The sequence below is a fragment of the Lepidochelys kempii genome, chromosome 24, assembly GCF_965140265.1.
Source record: "Lepidochelys kempii isolate rLepKem1 chromosome 24, rLepKem1.hap2, whole genome shotgun sequence".
NCBI classification, from domain to species: domain Eukaryota; kingdom Metazoa; phylum Chordata; order Testudines; family Cheloniidae; genus Lepidochelys; species Lepidochelys kempii.
In genome coordinates this window covers 5,200,941-5,217,313 of record NC_133279.1, presented here as the reverse complement: position 1 = coordinate 5,217,313, position 16,373 = coordinate 5,200,941, and the positions used below count along the sequence as shown (strand labels likewise).

Here is a 16,373-nt window from a genome sequence, read left to right as displayed (position 1 = left end):
GCGATGCCTTTGCTCCTGAGCCAGCGCACAGGGGAGACAAGAGGGTTAAACCAAACCCTGGGCTTTCTAAAAACAATCCCTCCTTATGCTTACCAAGCAGCCTCTCAGGACTCCACCTTGCCTGGCTGCCTTTCATAAGGGGAGAACCCTGAGATGGAAAAAGACCCATTTAGCCTTCTCTGCGGCGTGGGTAATTGCTACCTCTTGGTTCTGAGCCTTTCAATATTGAAGGCTGTCTCTGCAGGGCCGGCAGCTGCATCGGTAGGCAGCCTGTTAGGGAGTTGCACACGCTGTGCTCTCAATCAGAGGGACTTGACATTCGTTCTTTCTTGCTTGAGTCGTTCCCTAACCTCGATTAAGCCATTCAAATTGAAAGGACTACAGCATTCTCATGATTATTACTAGGTGTCATGTGCTCACAAGTAGGAGCCCATGTCATGGCCCAGCCCCCTGGACAAACACAGAACAAAAAGACTGTCCCTGCCTCACAAAGAGATTACAATTAATTTCCATAATTAAAGCATATTTCCTAGTCCAATTGCCATGGCATGGCTGGGAAGTTAGATGTGGTCATTGCCACATCTGAAGGTAGCCCCAGCTGGCTCAGCTAATGAGGGAAGGCAGTGTGGGCTAGTGGTCAGAGCACCAAACTTTGACGCAGGAGACAGCAGGTCTGGTCCTGGTTTTGCCACTGCCCTTGAGCAAGCTGCTGTCCCTCTATGCCTCAGTTTCCCCTCACACTCCATCTAGTCTATTTAAATTCTTTGGAACAGGATCTCTCGCTATGTGTACGTCCAGCGCCGAGCACGATGGGGCCATGATCTCGGGCGGGACCTCCAGGTGCTGCTGTCATATCTCTAACAATAGTTCAAGGGAGAATCAGCAGCAGCAAAGCGGCACCCGCACCGTGCAGAGAAAACCCCGGTGCGTCAGACTAACACATGGATGGGCGGCTTGTTGTTCCAGAGGCCCTGGATGAGACCGGTGTCTGCTAAGATCTGCTGTCAGTGGAAAGCCCCTGCAGCAGAGCTGATGGGAGGTCACATGCCAGGAAGTGGCCCCTTATGGGGAGAAAGGGAAGTGGCTGTGGGGGGTCCGTCTAGGTTAGTTTCCTTTTCAGAGGCTAGAGCCCTGGCGGAGAGGGTTATGAACAGCAGCTCCCTGGGGAAGGGAGGGGAAGAGCAGGCTTAAATGGCAGAGTCCAGGCCCCAAACCAGCAGAGCCGAGGGCTCGTCCTCGTGGCTGGCACCCCCGAGCCCCCCTCCGCGGCACAGACGAGAGCCCGTTGGCATTGCTTGGGACCAATACCCTGCCACATCCTAGCTCTCCCTCATAAAAAGAATTGGCTCCGGGTGTAAGATGTTGAGGGGCTGGGATTTGATTAGATCCTGGGGAGCAGGGAGGTGTCTGTTGAGCACCAGCAACAACCCCCAAGGCCTGAGGAAGCTAGGAACCCCTCCACCCCAATAGATCATTAATGCTTTGGCTCCCCAGGGGATGATGGTACCAGAACTCCCAAGCTAAGCAGCCTCCAGTCCGGCTGCTGCTTGGAGGGGAAGCTGCCATGGCAGTGAAAGGAAGGGGTGACGGCTGAGAAACGGGGTGCTCTTTCCTCGAGTCAGGACCAGCTTCCCCCCTACGGGAGGGTAGCTCAGCTGCTGACGCATGGCGAGAGAGGCTCACTCCAGGCCCAGCGGGGCATGTTCCGTAAGTGCTCCACCGCTGTCTATTCTCGGCCCCTGGGCCCCCAAAGTAACGCACAGGGGGCTGTTTCACAGCAGGAACGGGTGGATGCAGCTGCCAAGGTCTCCATGTTCCCGACCTGCTCTGTCCCTCCCCCTTTTCATTTAGCTAATCCCTGCCTAATGCAACCTATCTCCCCCACACCCCGAAAGTCATGACACCGACATGACATTGATCACTCTCCTCCTGTGTTCTGGCCCCAGCCTGGGTCTGTCTTGTCTGTCACACCGTGCGCTCTCCAGGGCAGGAACCATCTCCTACCCTGTATTTGTACCAAAGCTAGCCCAATGGGGCTCTGCTCTTGGCTGGTCCCTCGGCTGCTACCCATGCCCGTGTTTGCTGCTCTCACCCCAGGGAGCCGGCCCTCGGCCATGCGGCGAGCTGCCAACTCACTAGGAAATCCATCCTCAGCCTCTCTTTTTAGCTGGATTCAAACCCAGCGAGGGGCTGCTGGGCCCACATGAGACTTTCCATTGACTCACCCACCTCCTCTGAGGATGGCCATACATGGGCCTCTGGATCAGGCGTCTTCATTCCTCTGAGCCATCCAGCAGTACTGGGCGGCCGGTGTTCTTCTTATTAGTCCTTTTTTGAATAGCTCATAGAATTGTGGGACAGGAAGGGACCTCGAGAGGTCATCTAGTCCAGTCCCCTGCCCTCATGGCAGGGCTAAGTATTATCTAGACCATCCCAGACAGGGGTTTGTCTGACCTGCTCTTAAAAATCTCCAACGATGGAGATTCCACAACCTCCCTAGGTGATTTATTCCAGTGCTTCACCACCCTGACAGTTAGGACATTTTTCCTAATGTCCAACTTAAACATCCCTTGCTGCAATTTAAGCCCATTGCTTCTTGTCCTATCCCCCGCGGTTAAGAAGAACAATTTTTCTGCCTCCTTCTTGTACCAGCCTTTCATCCCCAAGGGCTACGAAAGGCCAGGCTCTCTCAAGAGCGAGCCCACCGCTGGTGAATGGGTTGCAGTGGTTTGTTTATCCACCGAATGGGCACTGAGTAAGAGAGCAGCGAGAGAGACCCCAACCTAGCTGCAGGCCCCATTGTGCTAGGAGCTGTACAGTCAGTGAGGGACTCTCTGGCCCCGACAGCTTCCAGTCTAACCAAACTCAGCCCCCCCAAGTCATTTAAGCACTTTGGGAAAGGTCACCCTCTGCGACTTGCCCAAGATAAGGGCCACGTTGGAGCCGGGAATTGCATCCAGGTCCCGCATGTCACACACGGTCGATGTAACCACTGACCCATCCTTCCTCTGCAGCACAAAGCATCCAACTGGTGGATGAGCTGTTTTATTCCAGCCTCTTCCATTTGCCTAGCTGTAGCCTCCCTTCTTCAGCTCCATTCTCTGCTTGCGTGTCCACTGCTCATGCTCCCTCTCTAAAAATACTTCAGAAAACCTCAGGTTAAAGAAAACCCCCACCAGGCCTACCGACGGGGGGGCGGGGTGCAAAGGAGGCAATTGCCCAGGGGGCCCCCAGCCACCCGTGGCAGTGCAGTGGGGCTAAGGCAGGCTTCCTGCCCGCCCTCACTCTGCACCGCTCCCAGAGGTGGCCGGCACGCCCCTGTGGCCCCTGGGGAGGAAGTCTCCACACGCTGCCCCTACGCCAACTCCGCAGCTCCCATTGGCCAGGAACTGCGGCCAATGGGAGCTGCAGGGGCGGTACCTGTGGGAAGCGGTGTGCAGTGACCCCCTGGACCCCCTGCCTAGGAGCTGCTGCCAGAGGGGTGTGCCGGTCGCTTTCGGGAGCCGCCCGAGGTAAGTGCCGACCCTCTGACCCCCTCCTGCACCCCAACCCCCTGCCCCAGCCTAGAGCCCGCACCCAAACTCCCTCCCAGAACCTATACCCCGCACCCCCTCCTGCACCCCAACCCCCTGCCCCAGCCTAGAGCCCGCACCCAAACTCCCTCCCAGAACCTATACCCCGCACCCCCTCCTGCACCCCAACCTCCTGCCCCAGCCTAGAGCCCGCACCCAAACTCCCTCCCAGAACCTATACCCCGCACCCCCTCCTGCACCCCAACCTCCTGCCCCAGCCTAGAGCCCGCACCCAAACTCCCTCCCAGAACCTATACCCCGCACCCCCTCCTGCACCCCAACCCCCTGCCCCAGCCTAGAGCCCGCACCCAAACTCCCTCCCAGAACCTATACCCCGCACCCCCTCCTGCACCCCAACCCCCTGCCCCAGCCTAGAGCCCGCACCCAAACTCCCTCCCAGAACCTATACCCCGCACCCCCTCCTGCACCCCAACCCCCTGCCCCAGCCTGATGAAAGTGAGTGAGGGTGAGGGAGAGCAAGCAACGGAGGGAGGGGGGATGGAGTGAACAGGGGGCGAGGCCTCAGAGAAGGGGCGAGGCCTCAGAGAAGGGGCAAGGCAGTAGGCGGGGCAAGGATCTTTGGGTTTGCGCACTTAGACAGTTGGCAACACTACCAGGCGGGCATGTGGAAGCGCGGCCAGCAGCACAGCCGGCAGCTCACTGGGCACCAGCCAGCCCAGGCTCGGCACCGCCCAAACATCAGGCGGGCCGCGGGCCTGGGGGCCCGTTCACTCTTGTGCCCTGTTCTGGGGCCCGGAATTGCTGTCAGGGGGCCTGACCCCAACAACTGTAACCCAGATACAGCATAAAAAGTCACAGGCCGGTTCTCTGCCCAGTGCCGCCGTCGTGGGCGCAGAGGGAATATAATACCAGGAGCCGGGGAGGGAGGGGTAAAGCAGGTGGTGTGTGGAATTCAGGAGCTGTTTCTGCCAGAATTTGTGGGGGCTGGTGTGTGGGGGTGTTGGGCTCGTGTTGGGTTTCAACAAAAGGTGCAACGTAGGGAACGTTACCAACCTGGTTCCCGTAGCAACTGAGGGGATTGTTTAAATACTAGGAATTGTCCGTGAGGCAGTGCGGGTGAGTGGTTAGCCCCAAGGAACAGGGCACGCTCCGGCCACAAAGTTGCAACAGTTTAACACCAACGCTAGTGCACGGCCGCGGAACGTGAGCGCTGAGGGAGGATGGAGAGCAGCGGATTGAGATGTGCGATTCTCCAGGCCAAAAATCAGCCAGGAGGATATTCAAAGGCAAACCCTCTCATGGCCACCCTCAGCCCTGGTTTGGTTTCAGCAGCTCTCTCAGCGCGGGCGTATGATTAGGAGAAGACCAACAAATTCTGAAGCGCTTTTACCAAGGAAGGCTGCTAGCTGGCTGGCACGTGGGTACCAAAAGCTTCAGAGTGGCCCAATAAGATTGCCAATGACAACATCAGCCGCATAGCCAGCCAGCCCACCTAGAGGACTAGCCAGAGACCGATCCAGGCGGCGCTTGCTCTGCAAGGAGGCCCATGTTCCTGTGGGATTTGCCCTGGTGATGAACTAAAGCTGTGATTCCAATTCAGTTTTGTACCTGGTGTGTAATCAAGCCCTGGCAAGCGAGAGCCACAGGTTCGATTCCTAGCTCTGCTAGTGGCTCACTGCGGGACCTTCTGTGAGTCCCTTCACCTTTCTGTCCCTCCGTTTCCTCATCCATCACCCCAGGTGCGTTGAGTAGGTCAAGCTCTGGACCAGGGACTCTCAATCTATTTCCCGGTAGTGGCTCACATCTTGTCTCATGGGCATTCCCCACCTGTCAGCCCAATGTCTCTCCCACTTATGCTACACCACTGGGATTGCTACAGTCATTGCTTAGATTCAGTTCAAGGGCAGCGAGGTTTTGTCCTTTTCAGTTTAGTCACCCTGCTTCCTTTGTTCTCCACTTCATCTCCCCGCTCCCCTCTGCTCCGCTCCTCTGAACAAGGAGCGGAAACCAGCAGCTGTATGTGATCAGCCAAGTCCCCTGCAGCGTGGGAACATTTCACACAGGAAGAGATCAATCATTACTCCCCTGTTACAGTGAGGAAAGCTGGGGTGATGTTTGCTCACCTATCCAAGCACAGCACCTAAGCAATCACCCCAACCAGCCCAGCTCTTATGGCTTCTATATGCAAACAGAAAAACTATACTTACAGTTTGAACGGTTTGTTTCAGAGTATGGAAAATCGGAACAATAAAGAACCAAAGTCAAGTCTCCCCGGGGAAGACCACAGTGTGTATAGCTCCTCTGTAACATGCTACACAACTCTGCCTGTCACAACAGGAGCTGCACCTTCAGACACCTAATACATGACAGACAGCAGCTCTCTAGACATTTGGAAGGTGCAATACAGAGAAAACAACATCTTAAGAATTAAAGTTTCAGCCATCACCATGGCTTGCTCCCCCATTCCCTACGGCTTCAATATGCCCATTATATAGATGGGGAAGCCAAGGCACAGAAAGAAGTGAAGTGACATGCTTAAGGTTGCACAATAAGTTAGTGGCAGAGCCAGGAACAGAATCTGGGAGTCCAGTGGTTACAGCAGGAAGCTGGGCATCAGGACTCTGCAGTTCTATCCCCAGCTCTATGGAGGGAGCATGGTCTAGTGGTTAATGCAGATGCTGGGGAGCCAGGACTGCTGTGTTTTATCCCCAGCTCTGACTTCATCAATCTTTGAGGAGTCTCTTCCCCACAAGCTGCCTCCTGGGAGGACTCAAATTCCCATTGAAGCCAGTGATCAGCATCTTGCCAGATCATGCCTTAAAACAGGGCCAAATGCAGATTCCCTGCAGCCCTCCTGTGGGCAGGGGAGTACTGTCTAGAGGTTAGAGCTGCGGGAGGGGCCTGGAAATCTGGACTCCTGGCTCTGATACTAACTCCCTGTTCATTCTATGTATTTCACTGGCACCTTTCACCATGCGACGTTGTGTCTGAGAGGTGTCCACCCACTGTGCCTAAGTTTTTCCATCTGTATAATGAGGACAACAACAACACCTCCTGCCCCCGGGGTGGTGCGTGGCTGCATTTGTGTTTGCTTGGAGATCCTGCTAGAGGAAGGCAAGGTATTATTATAGTGCTTCCTTGCCAGACCTCCCCCAGAAACACCCCCTCTCTTTCAGATCCTCCTCCATGTCTCCGCTCGATAGTTGAAATTATGCAGATTTTCCCCCACAATGGAGATTTGCTACATACTTTCCAACAATAGATACCACATAACCAGGGGTGCTGGAACAATTTTTATAGTGGGGGTGCTGAAAGCCATCGAACCAAACTGTGAACCCTGTATATGAAGGAAACCACTTCAAGCCAGGGAGTGCGGCAGTCCCCCTAGTTCTGGCACCTATGCAAATAACCCGGACCCTGTAACACCACCCCTGTCTGCATAAACTAACCCAACCCGGGTCTGATGCTTCCTCCTTCCAACCATGACACAGCCTGACTGGCAGCTTAATGAGCTTCCTTCAGTCTGCTGGAACGTCTCAATCACTAAGAATTTCTGAGTACAGGTAGGGATCCCACTCAGCTGTTCAAAACATTCCACTCCCATTATATCACCGCGGTCGCTCTTCAGCGGGGACTTTCCTACCCTATCACCTCTCATTACAGACCTACGTTTGCTCTCAGCTACACCCCCACCTGATGATGTTATCATGCTCAGTGTTTTACATTACAGAGGTGGGGCTGAACTCAAAATGTTCCATCACACACACACACCCCCCCCCCGATGTACCTTCCAGACCCTGGGGAAGTTTCAACCCCATCATTGGGTTCCATCCCTCGTAAGTTACCCATGTCAGAAATGCTGAGCAGTGTTCATTGTTGTTGACAAAAATCCTATCAAGTCCCATGTCCATCACCCTGGTATCTGAGCCCCTTCCAGTGGTGCATTAAGGAGCACAATTAGCATCTGTTGCATACAGTTCTTGCTTTCAACCTTCTGCCCATCAAGTAAAAATGGGTTAGAAAATATATACATACATACACACTCTCTATAATCACACGCACACTATACATGTGTATAGGTAGATATAAAAATCACACAATTTACATATACAAATTCCACAGTGGTCACAGCGCTTGGTCCTATTGATTTCATTTTACTCTTGCTATGGATCCCAGCCGCAAAGTTTGGACCCACTTTCGCTCTGTTCCGATCCAGGGACTTGGTTTGGCCCATTAGCGGGACAGGTGGTCAGTTAAGAAATTCTGATCTGGATCCAAGCTGGGATTCGCTCCTGCCTCCAGTACGTGGAGGCGGCTGGATCTGGGATTCAACCCCTGTCCCTGCCCCCTCCTGGTCAGTCTTTGTCCCGTGCCGGCTTACCCTATTTAGATTGTGACGGGTTAATGTTTGGGGTTGCCAACCCTCCAGGATTGGCCTGGACTCTCCAGGCATTAAAGATGACAATGTAATTAAAGAGGTCATGTGATGAAACCTCCAGGAATGTGTCCAACCAAAACTGGCAACCCTCTCCCTCTGCATCACAGAGCAGTGCCTGTAAAATTAACTTACACAGCTGAACCAGCCTTTGAGGAGACCCCTTCCCACAGCCGCCCATCCAAGCCAGGCATCAGCACCTTACAGGATCAGGCCCTATAACAAGCTGACCTGCAGATTCCCTGCATCCCTCAGGGCTGGGATCCTGTCTCTTTACCTGCTTCACCTGCTTCTTAACAGCTGGGTCTAAAGGGCCCTACTGTCAATGGAAGCCCTCAGTGGGCATCAGATCGGGTCCTAAAAGAGAATCTTTGAACTGCTGTGGGAGTGGCCATAGCATGTGATAAATCACTTCCCAGGAAGTTCTGCCTAGGCCCGGCCCCAGCCGTTAAAACAGTATCCTAACCGCTGGGATGGAGTGTTTCTCTTTGTTTTCATTAGCCAGTGAAATATTCAAACCAGTCCAGCACTGAATTCTATGTAATGCTCATGAGCAGCTCAGTGGGTTTATTTTTAAAACACACACAGTATTCTGATTTTAGAACATGAGTCACGTCTAAAAATAGCGGAGGTTGAAGAAAAGGGGACACTGGAGCAGTGTTTGGGCAGAGGAGCGCTTCCAAACCTTTTGCAGACTGACACACAAACGGCCTGCTGCATTTGCTTAGCCCACCGCTAGAGAGCAGCTGCCTCTGGGGTGGAACACGACGACTGTTTAGGAGCTCACAGCCACAGTGGGCAGGGATCACTCAGCTAGCATGCAAATGCGGCCGCCTCTAGGGTGGAACAATGTAGCTCTTTAGTAGCTCACAGCAACTCACCCACCCAGCGTGGAAGTGCAGCCACCCATGGGCTGGAACACATCAGCTGTATCGTAGCTCACAGCACGGCTGCCCAGGGATTGCTCACTCATCACAGAAATGCAACCACCTCTGTGGCGGAACGCAGCAGCTGTTTAGTCGCTCACAGCAGTGCTGCACCCGGCTCGCTAACTCAGCACGGCAAGGCAGCCCTTTCTAGCGCGGAGCACGGCTGCTGCTCAACAACCGCACGGCAACTTGGCAGAACCATTTTGGGCAGGAGGTAAAGAAGAGTCTCATGCTCAACTGAAACTGCCTGGGGAATTGAAGGAAGCGAAATGTGAGCGCCCACAAGGGACAGCGGCCAGGACTTCAGGGTTAACACTCGTGCAAAAAAGTGCCAAAGGACTGTGAAGAACTAGATATAGGTTCTGTTCCACCTCTCCTCCACACAACATTGGCTGTAACAGCAAATCACACACACACACACCCCTCAGCAGCACACTCCTGGGTCAGTTCATGGAGAGAGCTCCTCCTAGAGAATCACCTCCTCCTTCCTCCCCCCCCCCCCCGCAAGAACTCAGAGCCTATTGCACCGGCTGCCTGCTGGAGGAAGACTTGGGGAAATCCATGCAGTGTAGCATGGTAGAAACGGCTCTTTTTGGCGCTTATCGGGGAAGCTAGCTCCCGGCGATTAACCTGGGCAGCTAAGAAATGAGAAAGCCAGGTGACACACAGCTATAGCAAAATCCCTTGTTCTAGAATGGCTGACTGCATTACAACACGTGTCCTGCCGCGCCAGGGGCAGACTGGGAGAGGCCCAACCTGATCGCTCAGACAGGGCCCTTCTCCCGTCCCAGAAACACCAAGCAGCTGGGCTCAATTAGCGGCTGAGTCAGGGAGCGGAGAGACGTCCGCTCCGTGCCACTTTGAAGGCGATTCAAACCCGCAGGCGGGCGGGTGGGCGGCCCCGTCGAAACTTATTGTTGGAGAGACAAAAATACCCCACAGGATCGGCAATCTGGGCATGTAACAGCTGGGCCACATTTATTCACCACTTGGGAAGTTGGCAGCACCCTAGAGCCCAGGAGGTAACGTGAAGGTGGGACCCCAGAGGCGGCAGGGTGGGAACGCGATTGCTAGACACAGCGAGGGCAAGAAGGCTTCCAGCACCCCTCTGCCCACCTTCCGCTTTGGCCTCGCAACAGCTGAGAGCTCCCCATATACCAGGCAATCTCTTCCGCGACTCGGCACCTTCTCAGGAGCGTGTCCGGAGCGTTATTAGATGGCAACTGCAAGGACGGGGGCACGAGGATCAGATCCTGAGCAAGTGAAAAGAGGCTGCCAACAGGCCAGTAGGGCTGCGTCGATTTCACTCTGGGCCCCTAGTCTCTTTCCATGTTGCATAGTAGGGTACTGGGCAGTTGTATGGGGCTTTGCAATCCGACTGCCGCTTGGGAGCTGGGCAGTTTGGTCACCCCGCTTTCCCATTTTACAGATGGGAAAGCTCAGGCTTGGAGATCAAATGACATGAGGGAATCAGTGTCAAAGCCAGGATCTGACCTCAGGAGTTCTTGGGCCCCAGTCCTGTGCTCAGGCCATTAGGGTAAATTACTCTGCACATTTGTGTGTCACTTGCAAACAATCCCACTTGCTGCACAACTAGGAACCTAGCAGCATCTCCCCACTGTGCTGCAATTCATGGCCAGGGATTTAATTCCTGCTGGGAAGTTTGAGGATATTCCCAGCTTTTCCCAGCCACCTGAGAGCAGCTATTATTGTCACGTCCTCTTTAGCTATTGCATGGGGTCAGGATTTCCTGGAACACAGATCACAGGCAGGGGATCAAGCAAAGGGAGCTAATGTCAGAAATGGAGACACCAGATGCCGATACGGGTTCAGCTCCAAATTCACAGCTCGAATCTTTCTTTAGGGTGAGTCAGAGTCAAATTCTCCAGACATCAGCCAGTTTGGACTGGGATTTCCATATCTCCCCAACATCAGGATCTAGGTTGAGGTTCAGCCCCTAAGAGAGGCACAAAGTTACAGGCCGTAAAATTACCCAGTCCCTTTTAAAACACGAGGCTGCATAGTCTAGTGCTGGAACACTGGGCCAGCAATTAGGAGAGCCAGGTTTTAGTCCAGGCTCTGACCCTGGCCTGCTGGGTAACCTCGGGCAACTCACTTACCCTCCCTGTGCCTCGGTTTCCCCATCTCTAGAGCAGGGATTCGCTCTATCTTGCTTTGGAAAGTGCTTTGAGATCCCTGGATGAAAGCCTCCAAGTACGAAGCATTATTGAGCTTTCTCATGAAGATCCCTGTGTTGATGAGGTAGGTTCTAAAGGCCGGTGGTTTAGTATTTGGAGGTGAAGAGCTAGTGGGGAAGGGAAGAGTTCGGGCTCCCAGTTTAAGCACATCCCTGTTTTGCTAGGCAGACAGAACGCCTGATGCAATTGTTACATGAAGCCCTGTGTGTCCGGCTGGTTTGGCAAAGAACGTCTAAACAGATTATTTTTCCCCGTCCGGCTGGAGATCGCTTTAAAGTCAGACAGAAACAACTGGTTCCTGACTACAGCCCTGCAACCACAATCCTAGACTTCCTGAAAGCAACCCTGCTCAGTGGAGAGAGAAGGGAGAGAGGCTAAGGAATGAACACCTTCTCCTTCCCTGAAATGAGAGACTCAGTCGGGTAACTTACTCAAAAGGAAATTTACGAAAGCAACTTTCCGGGGGCCCCTGACCCATGTCCCGAGTCTGATCCCTTCTAAGCAAAACAAACTAGCAACCGCAGGGCAGTTCAAACCTTGTTCTCTAGCTGCTTCTTGGGCTCCAGGAAGCACTTTGGATCCAAACCAGCTGACATCAGCTTCCCTGGGGTTTTCTAACCAGCCTCAAATCTCGGTCTTGATCATCTCTAATGCTTCCTCTGCACCCTCCGACCTCCAGCCAACTGCACACACAAGGAAAAGCTAGGCAGGAGGTATTATCCGATGGTTAGCACAGGTGCGGATGCCAGAACTCCTGGGTTCTCCAGGCAGTCTCTGCCACCAGCTTGCGGAGTGACCTCAAGCAAATCCCCTCCGGCCCACAGCTCGGTCTCTGGAAAGCAGGCATGCAGTGCTGCGAGGCTGAGCTCAGTCGTGTCTATAAGACACTTTGAGATCCTCCAATCAAAGATGCTCCCAGTGGCCTGCTGGGTAACCTCTGGCCTCTCCCTTTCCCCTCCCACCCTTTTTCTGGGGCAGGAACTTTCTCTCCTCGTGTGTCCGTAAGCACAAGGGGGCCCCACTCTCAGACAGGGCTCCCGGGGCACAGAGAGGTTTTCATTCCATTTCCCACCTTCCTCCCTCCCTCCCATGATTAATAAGCAACAGTGAAATGCACAGGAGAGGGTTTAAATTACTACAACCTCCTGGCGCCCCATGACTCAAGCATCAAGCGATGGCCTGGATCATCTCAGGCCAAGGGCAGGCCAGTGGGGAAACAGACTTGGAAACAGCTGTTGAATGGAGCAAAAAACAAGACCAAGCCAGCCTCTGAAGGAGAGCGGAGGCATTCCCTCTCCCTCCTCCACACCTGGGGGCCAAGCGCTGAAAGTTGCCAGCGGTTTCTTAACCGTGCAAAAGGGGGGGATGAGCAAGTCTGTACTCCTGGGCCGGCTGGTAACGCTGTGAACAGCTGGCTGCTAATCCGCCTCGCCCCTGAACGGAGAGGAAGGAGGAAGGATTACATTGGGGAGACTGGTTGGGATTAATGGTTTCTGCCGCGCCTGGAGCGGAGGGTCCACAGCCCTGCTTCCCCTTGGCATCTGGGGGTGGGATTTAATCCTCCGGGCCCCCAGCCAGCAGCAGGGATGGAGTCCGTGTGCTGGGTGCGGCAGCCCAGGGTACGACAGAACCAGCCGCTCCAGCGCTGCGCACCCCTCACTGAAGGTAGCCTGGGGGCAGGACTGAGGTGCCCCAGGGACCCCGAGAGCAGCAAGAGCTGGGGCAGGATCCAACCAGCCCCAGGACTGTGGGAGGTGCGAGCCCCTTCTACTGGGCTCTGCACTGGTGAATTCAGCCCCATATCTGTGCTACGCATGGGATCAGGACAGAGAGGTCCCCACCCCACCCCCTAATCTCTAGAGGGATGCTTTGGAGGAAGCTGGGGGGAAACCCACAAGGCACCCAGGCAAGCGTGCACAGCTGCACCTGTTCTGCACCCATGGCAGCCTGTTGTGCAAGGGCTGGGCCTGAGGGCTACAGAGCCAGAGCTCTGCAAAAGAGCCTCCGAGGGGTTTAACCCAGCTGCCTAATCCATGCTCATCAGGAGGAGCGAGGCTGCACCCTGCAGATGCTATCGAGAGAAAAGCAACATTTCCTGTTGTTTGCCCGGCCCTGGAGAGGAAGGGCGCGACAAGCCAGCATGGGCGAACGTGCATGTGGCACCATTGCCCTCCAGTGGAGGGAATCGGCACTGCCCAGCTATGTGTCATGAGCCCTGTATTGGTGATTCCCCATTAGCTCAAGTCAGAAGGGGCCAACTCGCTGTTTCCTGGGGGCTGCCAGGCAATCCTAAATAATGGCTCTGAGCACTCACATAGGGCTAGTCACGTGTGGCTCTCAAAAGCATTTTTACAAAGGTGGGTAAATAACATTATCCCCCTGGAACAGGACACTGAGGCATGACAGAGCAGGACCATCACTAGGCCAAGGAGTCTGGGATAGAACTCAAGAGTCCTGAGCTCAGCGTACCCACTAATGGCTGCTGGTGCTCAGCGCTCCTGGGAGAATCTGTTGCCTGGGCCCATCTACTGGAAAGCAGTGGCAGGAAACTCTCTGAAACACATGCTCCAGGACCTGGACCTGACTAAAGGAAGCCGTGGTGGGCAAGGCAGAGCACTGCATGTTCTCGCTAGAGAAACCAACTCTTCCTGCTGCACCGCCTACCCGTTCCTTCATGAGGCAGGAAAAGGTTTTCACTTCCTCGACCACGAGGCAGCTGCTTTGCAGATACACCCAGTTTTGAGGAACCAAGAGGCGGAGCAGATGACCCAATGAAGGGGAATTCCAGGGTACGGCAGGGGGGGTTACATCCCAATGGAGCTGCCTGCCAGGGCAGTGGATGAATCGCAGGGAATCCGTCACCGTGAGGTTACTGATTCTGATCCAGTCTGGATCAAAAGCACCGGGGTAATGAGCCAACATCTCACAGAGAATGCCACTTACCTGAGCTGCCAGGCACCCTGGGAGGGGAGGTCTCCCACAAGTCCCACCATTTTCCTTAGCTGATGGGGTCGCAGCACCAGCAGACGCGGGCATCCCCCACCCCGCTCTAACCCTTAGACAACACTTCCTTCCCCCAGCTGGGAAGAGAACCCAGGAGTCCTGTCACTCTCTCACATGCTCTAACCAGCAGACTCCAATCCCCATCCAAAGCTGGGAAGAGAACCCAGGAGTTCCTCATCACAAGCTCCAACCAGGAGGCCCGGGGTTCCCCCCTAACAGCCAGTCCCCGGCCAGGTCACAAACCCAATGGTCCCTCCTACCTTCGACTTGCCCGTCATCTTCATGAAGAAGCTCAGGGTTCGTCCTAGAGGGCTCCCTTCCTGGCGCTGGCTCTCCTGGTCTCTGGCCTCCCCGGCAGCGTCCAGCTGTCCGCAGCTCCCAGCATTAAAGCTGCAGGGGAAGGAGGATAAAAACAAAAAACAAAATAACCCACAGGCGCTAAAGACAAACAATCCCCCTGTTTTCTTGTTGTTGTTAAAAGGGCAGGAAATAGGGAGGGGCCAGCGCCCCCAGCCGGGGGTAGCGCACACAGAGCCCTCTGTTTGCTTAGGCAGCCTTAGATGTTGGGCTGGGCCACTGGGTTTGTAGCCTCAACCCCTTTGCACAGGAAGGAAAGGGGGGGCGGGATTTCACACACCCCTGAGCTCAGGCGCTCAGAAGCCACGGTGATGGGCAGCAGCTTATAACCCTGTTGATCCAGAGAGATGGGACACGAACAAGTCCGCACCAATCAACGAGAAGGGGGTGGTTGGGGGGAGCACCACAGGTAAATTCCTCCCATCCTCCCACCTCCAGCCGATCCCACTGTCCTGACATCAAGATTGGGCGCCCTTCGAAGAGACCTGCCACAAGTCACTGGGCCCCAGGCAGGAATCAGGGTGGGAATCTGCCGGCTGTACCCCGAGAGGAAGGATGGACTTGTGGTTAAGGGACTACCCAGGCTACGTGGGTTCTAATCCCAGCCCTGCCACTAGCCTCCTGGGTGGCCTTGGGCAAGTCGCTTGCCTGTCTCCGCACAGAAATTTCAGTCCCAAGGCTCGGTCAAAAGCCAGCGTTCCCCTTGCTGTCACCGCCATCAGGAATGCAGACCCTTAGCACCAGGGTCACAGAAAGAGCCATCCATGGTAAAGGAATAGACGCCTTTCCAGCAGGGTAAGTTTCCTACATTAGCATTACGGGGGTCCCTCATTCTGGGTCTTTCGCTACCCGTGCCTTGCCAGGGTGAGGTGTGCTCCAGAAGTCACCCCTGCAGAGACTACAAGTATGTTACACACACACAGAGCGAGGACAGGGGTAGGTCCAAGGCAGAGACCTGATTCCAAAGCCAAGAGATGCAGAGCGATAAGAAAGCCCCCTTTCCCCCATCCCCCAAAACAGGCTCTTGTTTGGGCTGACCAAGGGGAAGGGAAGGCAGAGAGAAAAGGGTCCCATCCACGGTGTGAAACAGACGCAGATCTAGGCCAGGTTAGCACTGACGGCTCAGTGCCCGGCACATAGTCCAGCCCATGCAGCTTCCAGTTACCCTCTGTATACCCGGCGCCCTGCAGGCAGCCAGCGAGAGATCGGCCTTTATCAAAGCCAGGGGAGAGGCACCGCTCAATAATCCTAACCCTGAAATAACAAAGCCCCCAGCTGGCCGGTTCCCCCTAATGAAGATGGGAATGGGCTGTGACAGGGGATGGATGGATTGAGATCATGGTAATCCTCTCGGCAGGGCGGGGCTGGGGGGCGGGGGCGAGGACTTGGACATCTGCAGCCTGGCATGGTGGGGAGGTGCCAGGCAGAGGATCACAGTCAAAGCCAGCCCAAGGGCCTAGGAGGTGAGATGGGAGTGTGAGATTCCAGCTGCCTCGCACCTACAGCTGCTTTACGCCATGCTGGCAGCCACCTGGGGACAGACGTGAAATGAGCAGGAAGGTCTCAGCCTAGCCCCTAGCAGGACAGGCCACAGGGAGCCATCTCCCCTTGGCCCTAGAGGACACGGGCTCAGGACAGGCAGCATCTCCAGGTGTGGCCAGCACCAGGTACAACAGGGCCCTGCTCGTGCTGGGGTCTTGTGCTTTCCCCAGGGTTAAAGAAGATTGCAACACAGGAGTTCTTATTGCACCAGCCAAGGAGACAGGGTGTTCGGGGTGTGGGGGGCAGAGCTGTGGGGTGAGGCTGGAGGTGCTGCTTATGGGATGGGGAGCTGCTTACCCCAAGCCTGGGGCGAGAGGGAGCCCCCCCGTGCTCTTAGCAGGGGGAGCTGCATTCCTGCTCTGGGCTTCACTGTCTT

The 16,373-nt window shown here is 55.0% G+C and overlaps 1 protein-coding gene across 2 annotated transcripts in view; it reads right to left on the bottom strand.

The window, feature by feature from the left end:
- The window catches only part of ARHGEF2 (Rho/Rac guanine nucleotide exchange factor 2), a 130,337-nt gene that overhangs the window by 76,378 nt on the left and 37,586 nt on the right, over positions 1–16,373 (bottom strand). For both annotated transcript variants that reach the window (XM_073322498.1, XM_073322499.1), the window contains exon 6: positions 14,359–14,488. In XM_073322498.1, coding sequence (XP_073178599.1) covers positions 14,359–14,488 — 130 coding nt within the window. The remainder of the gene's footprint in view (positions 1–14,358; positions 14,489–16,373) is intronic.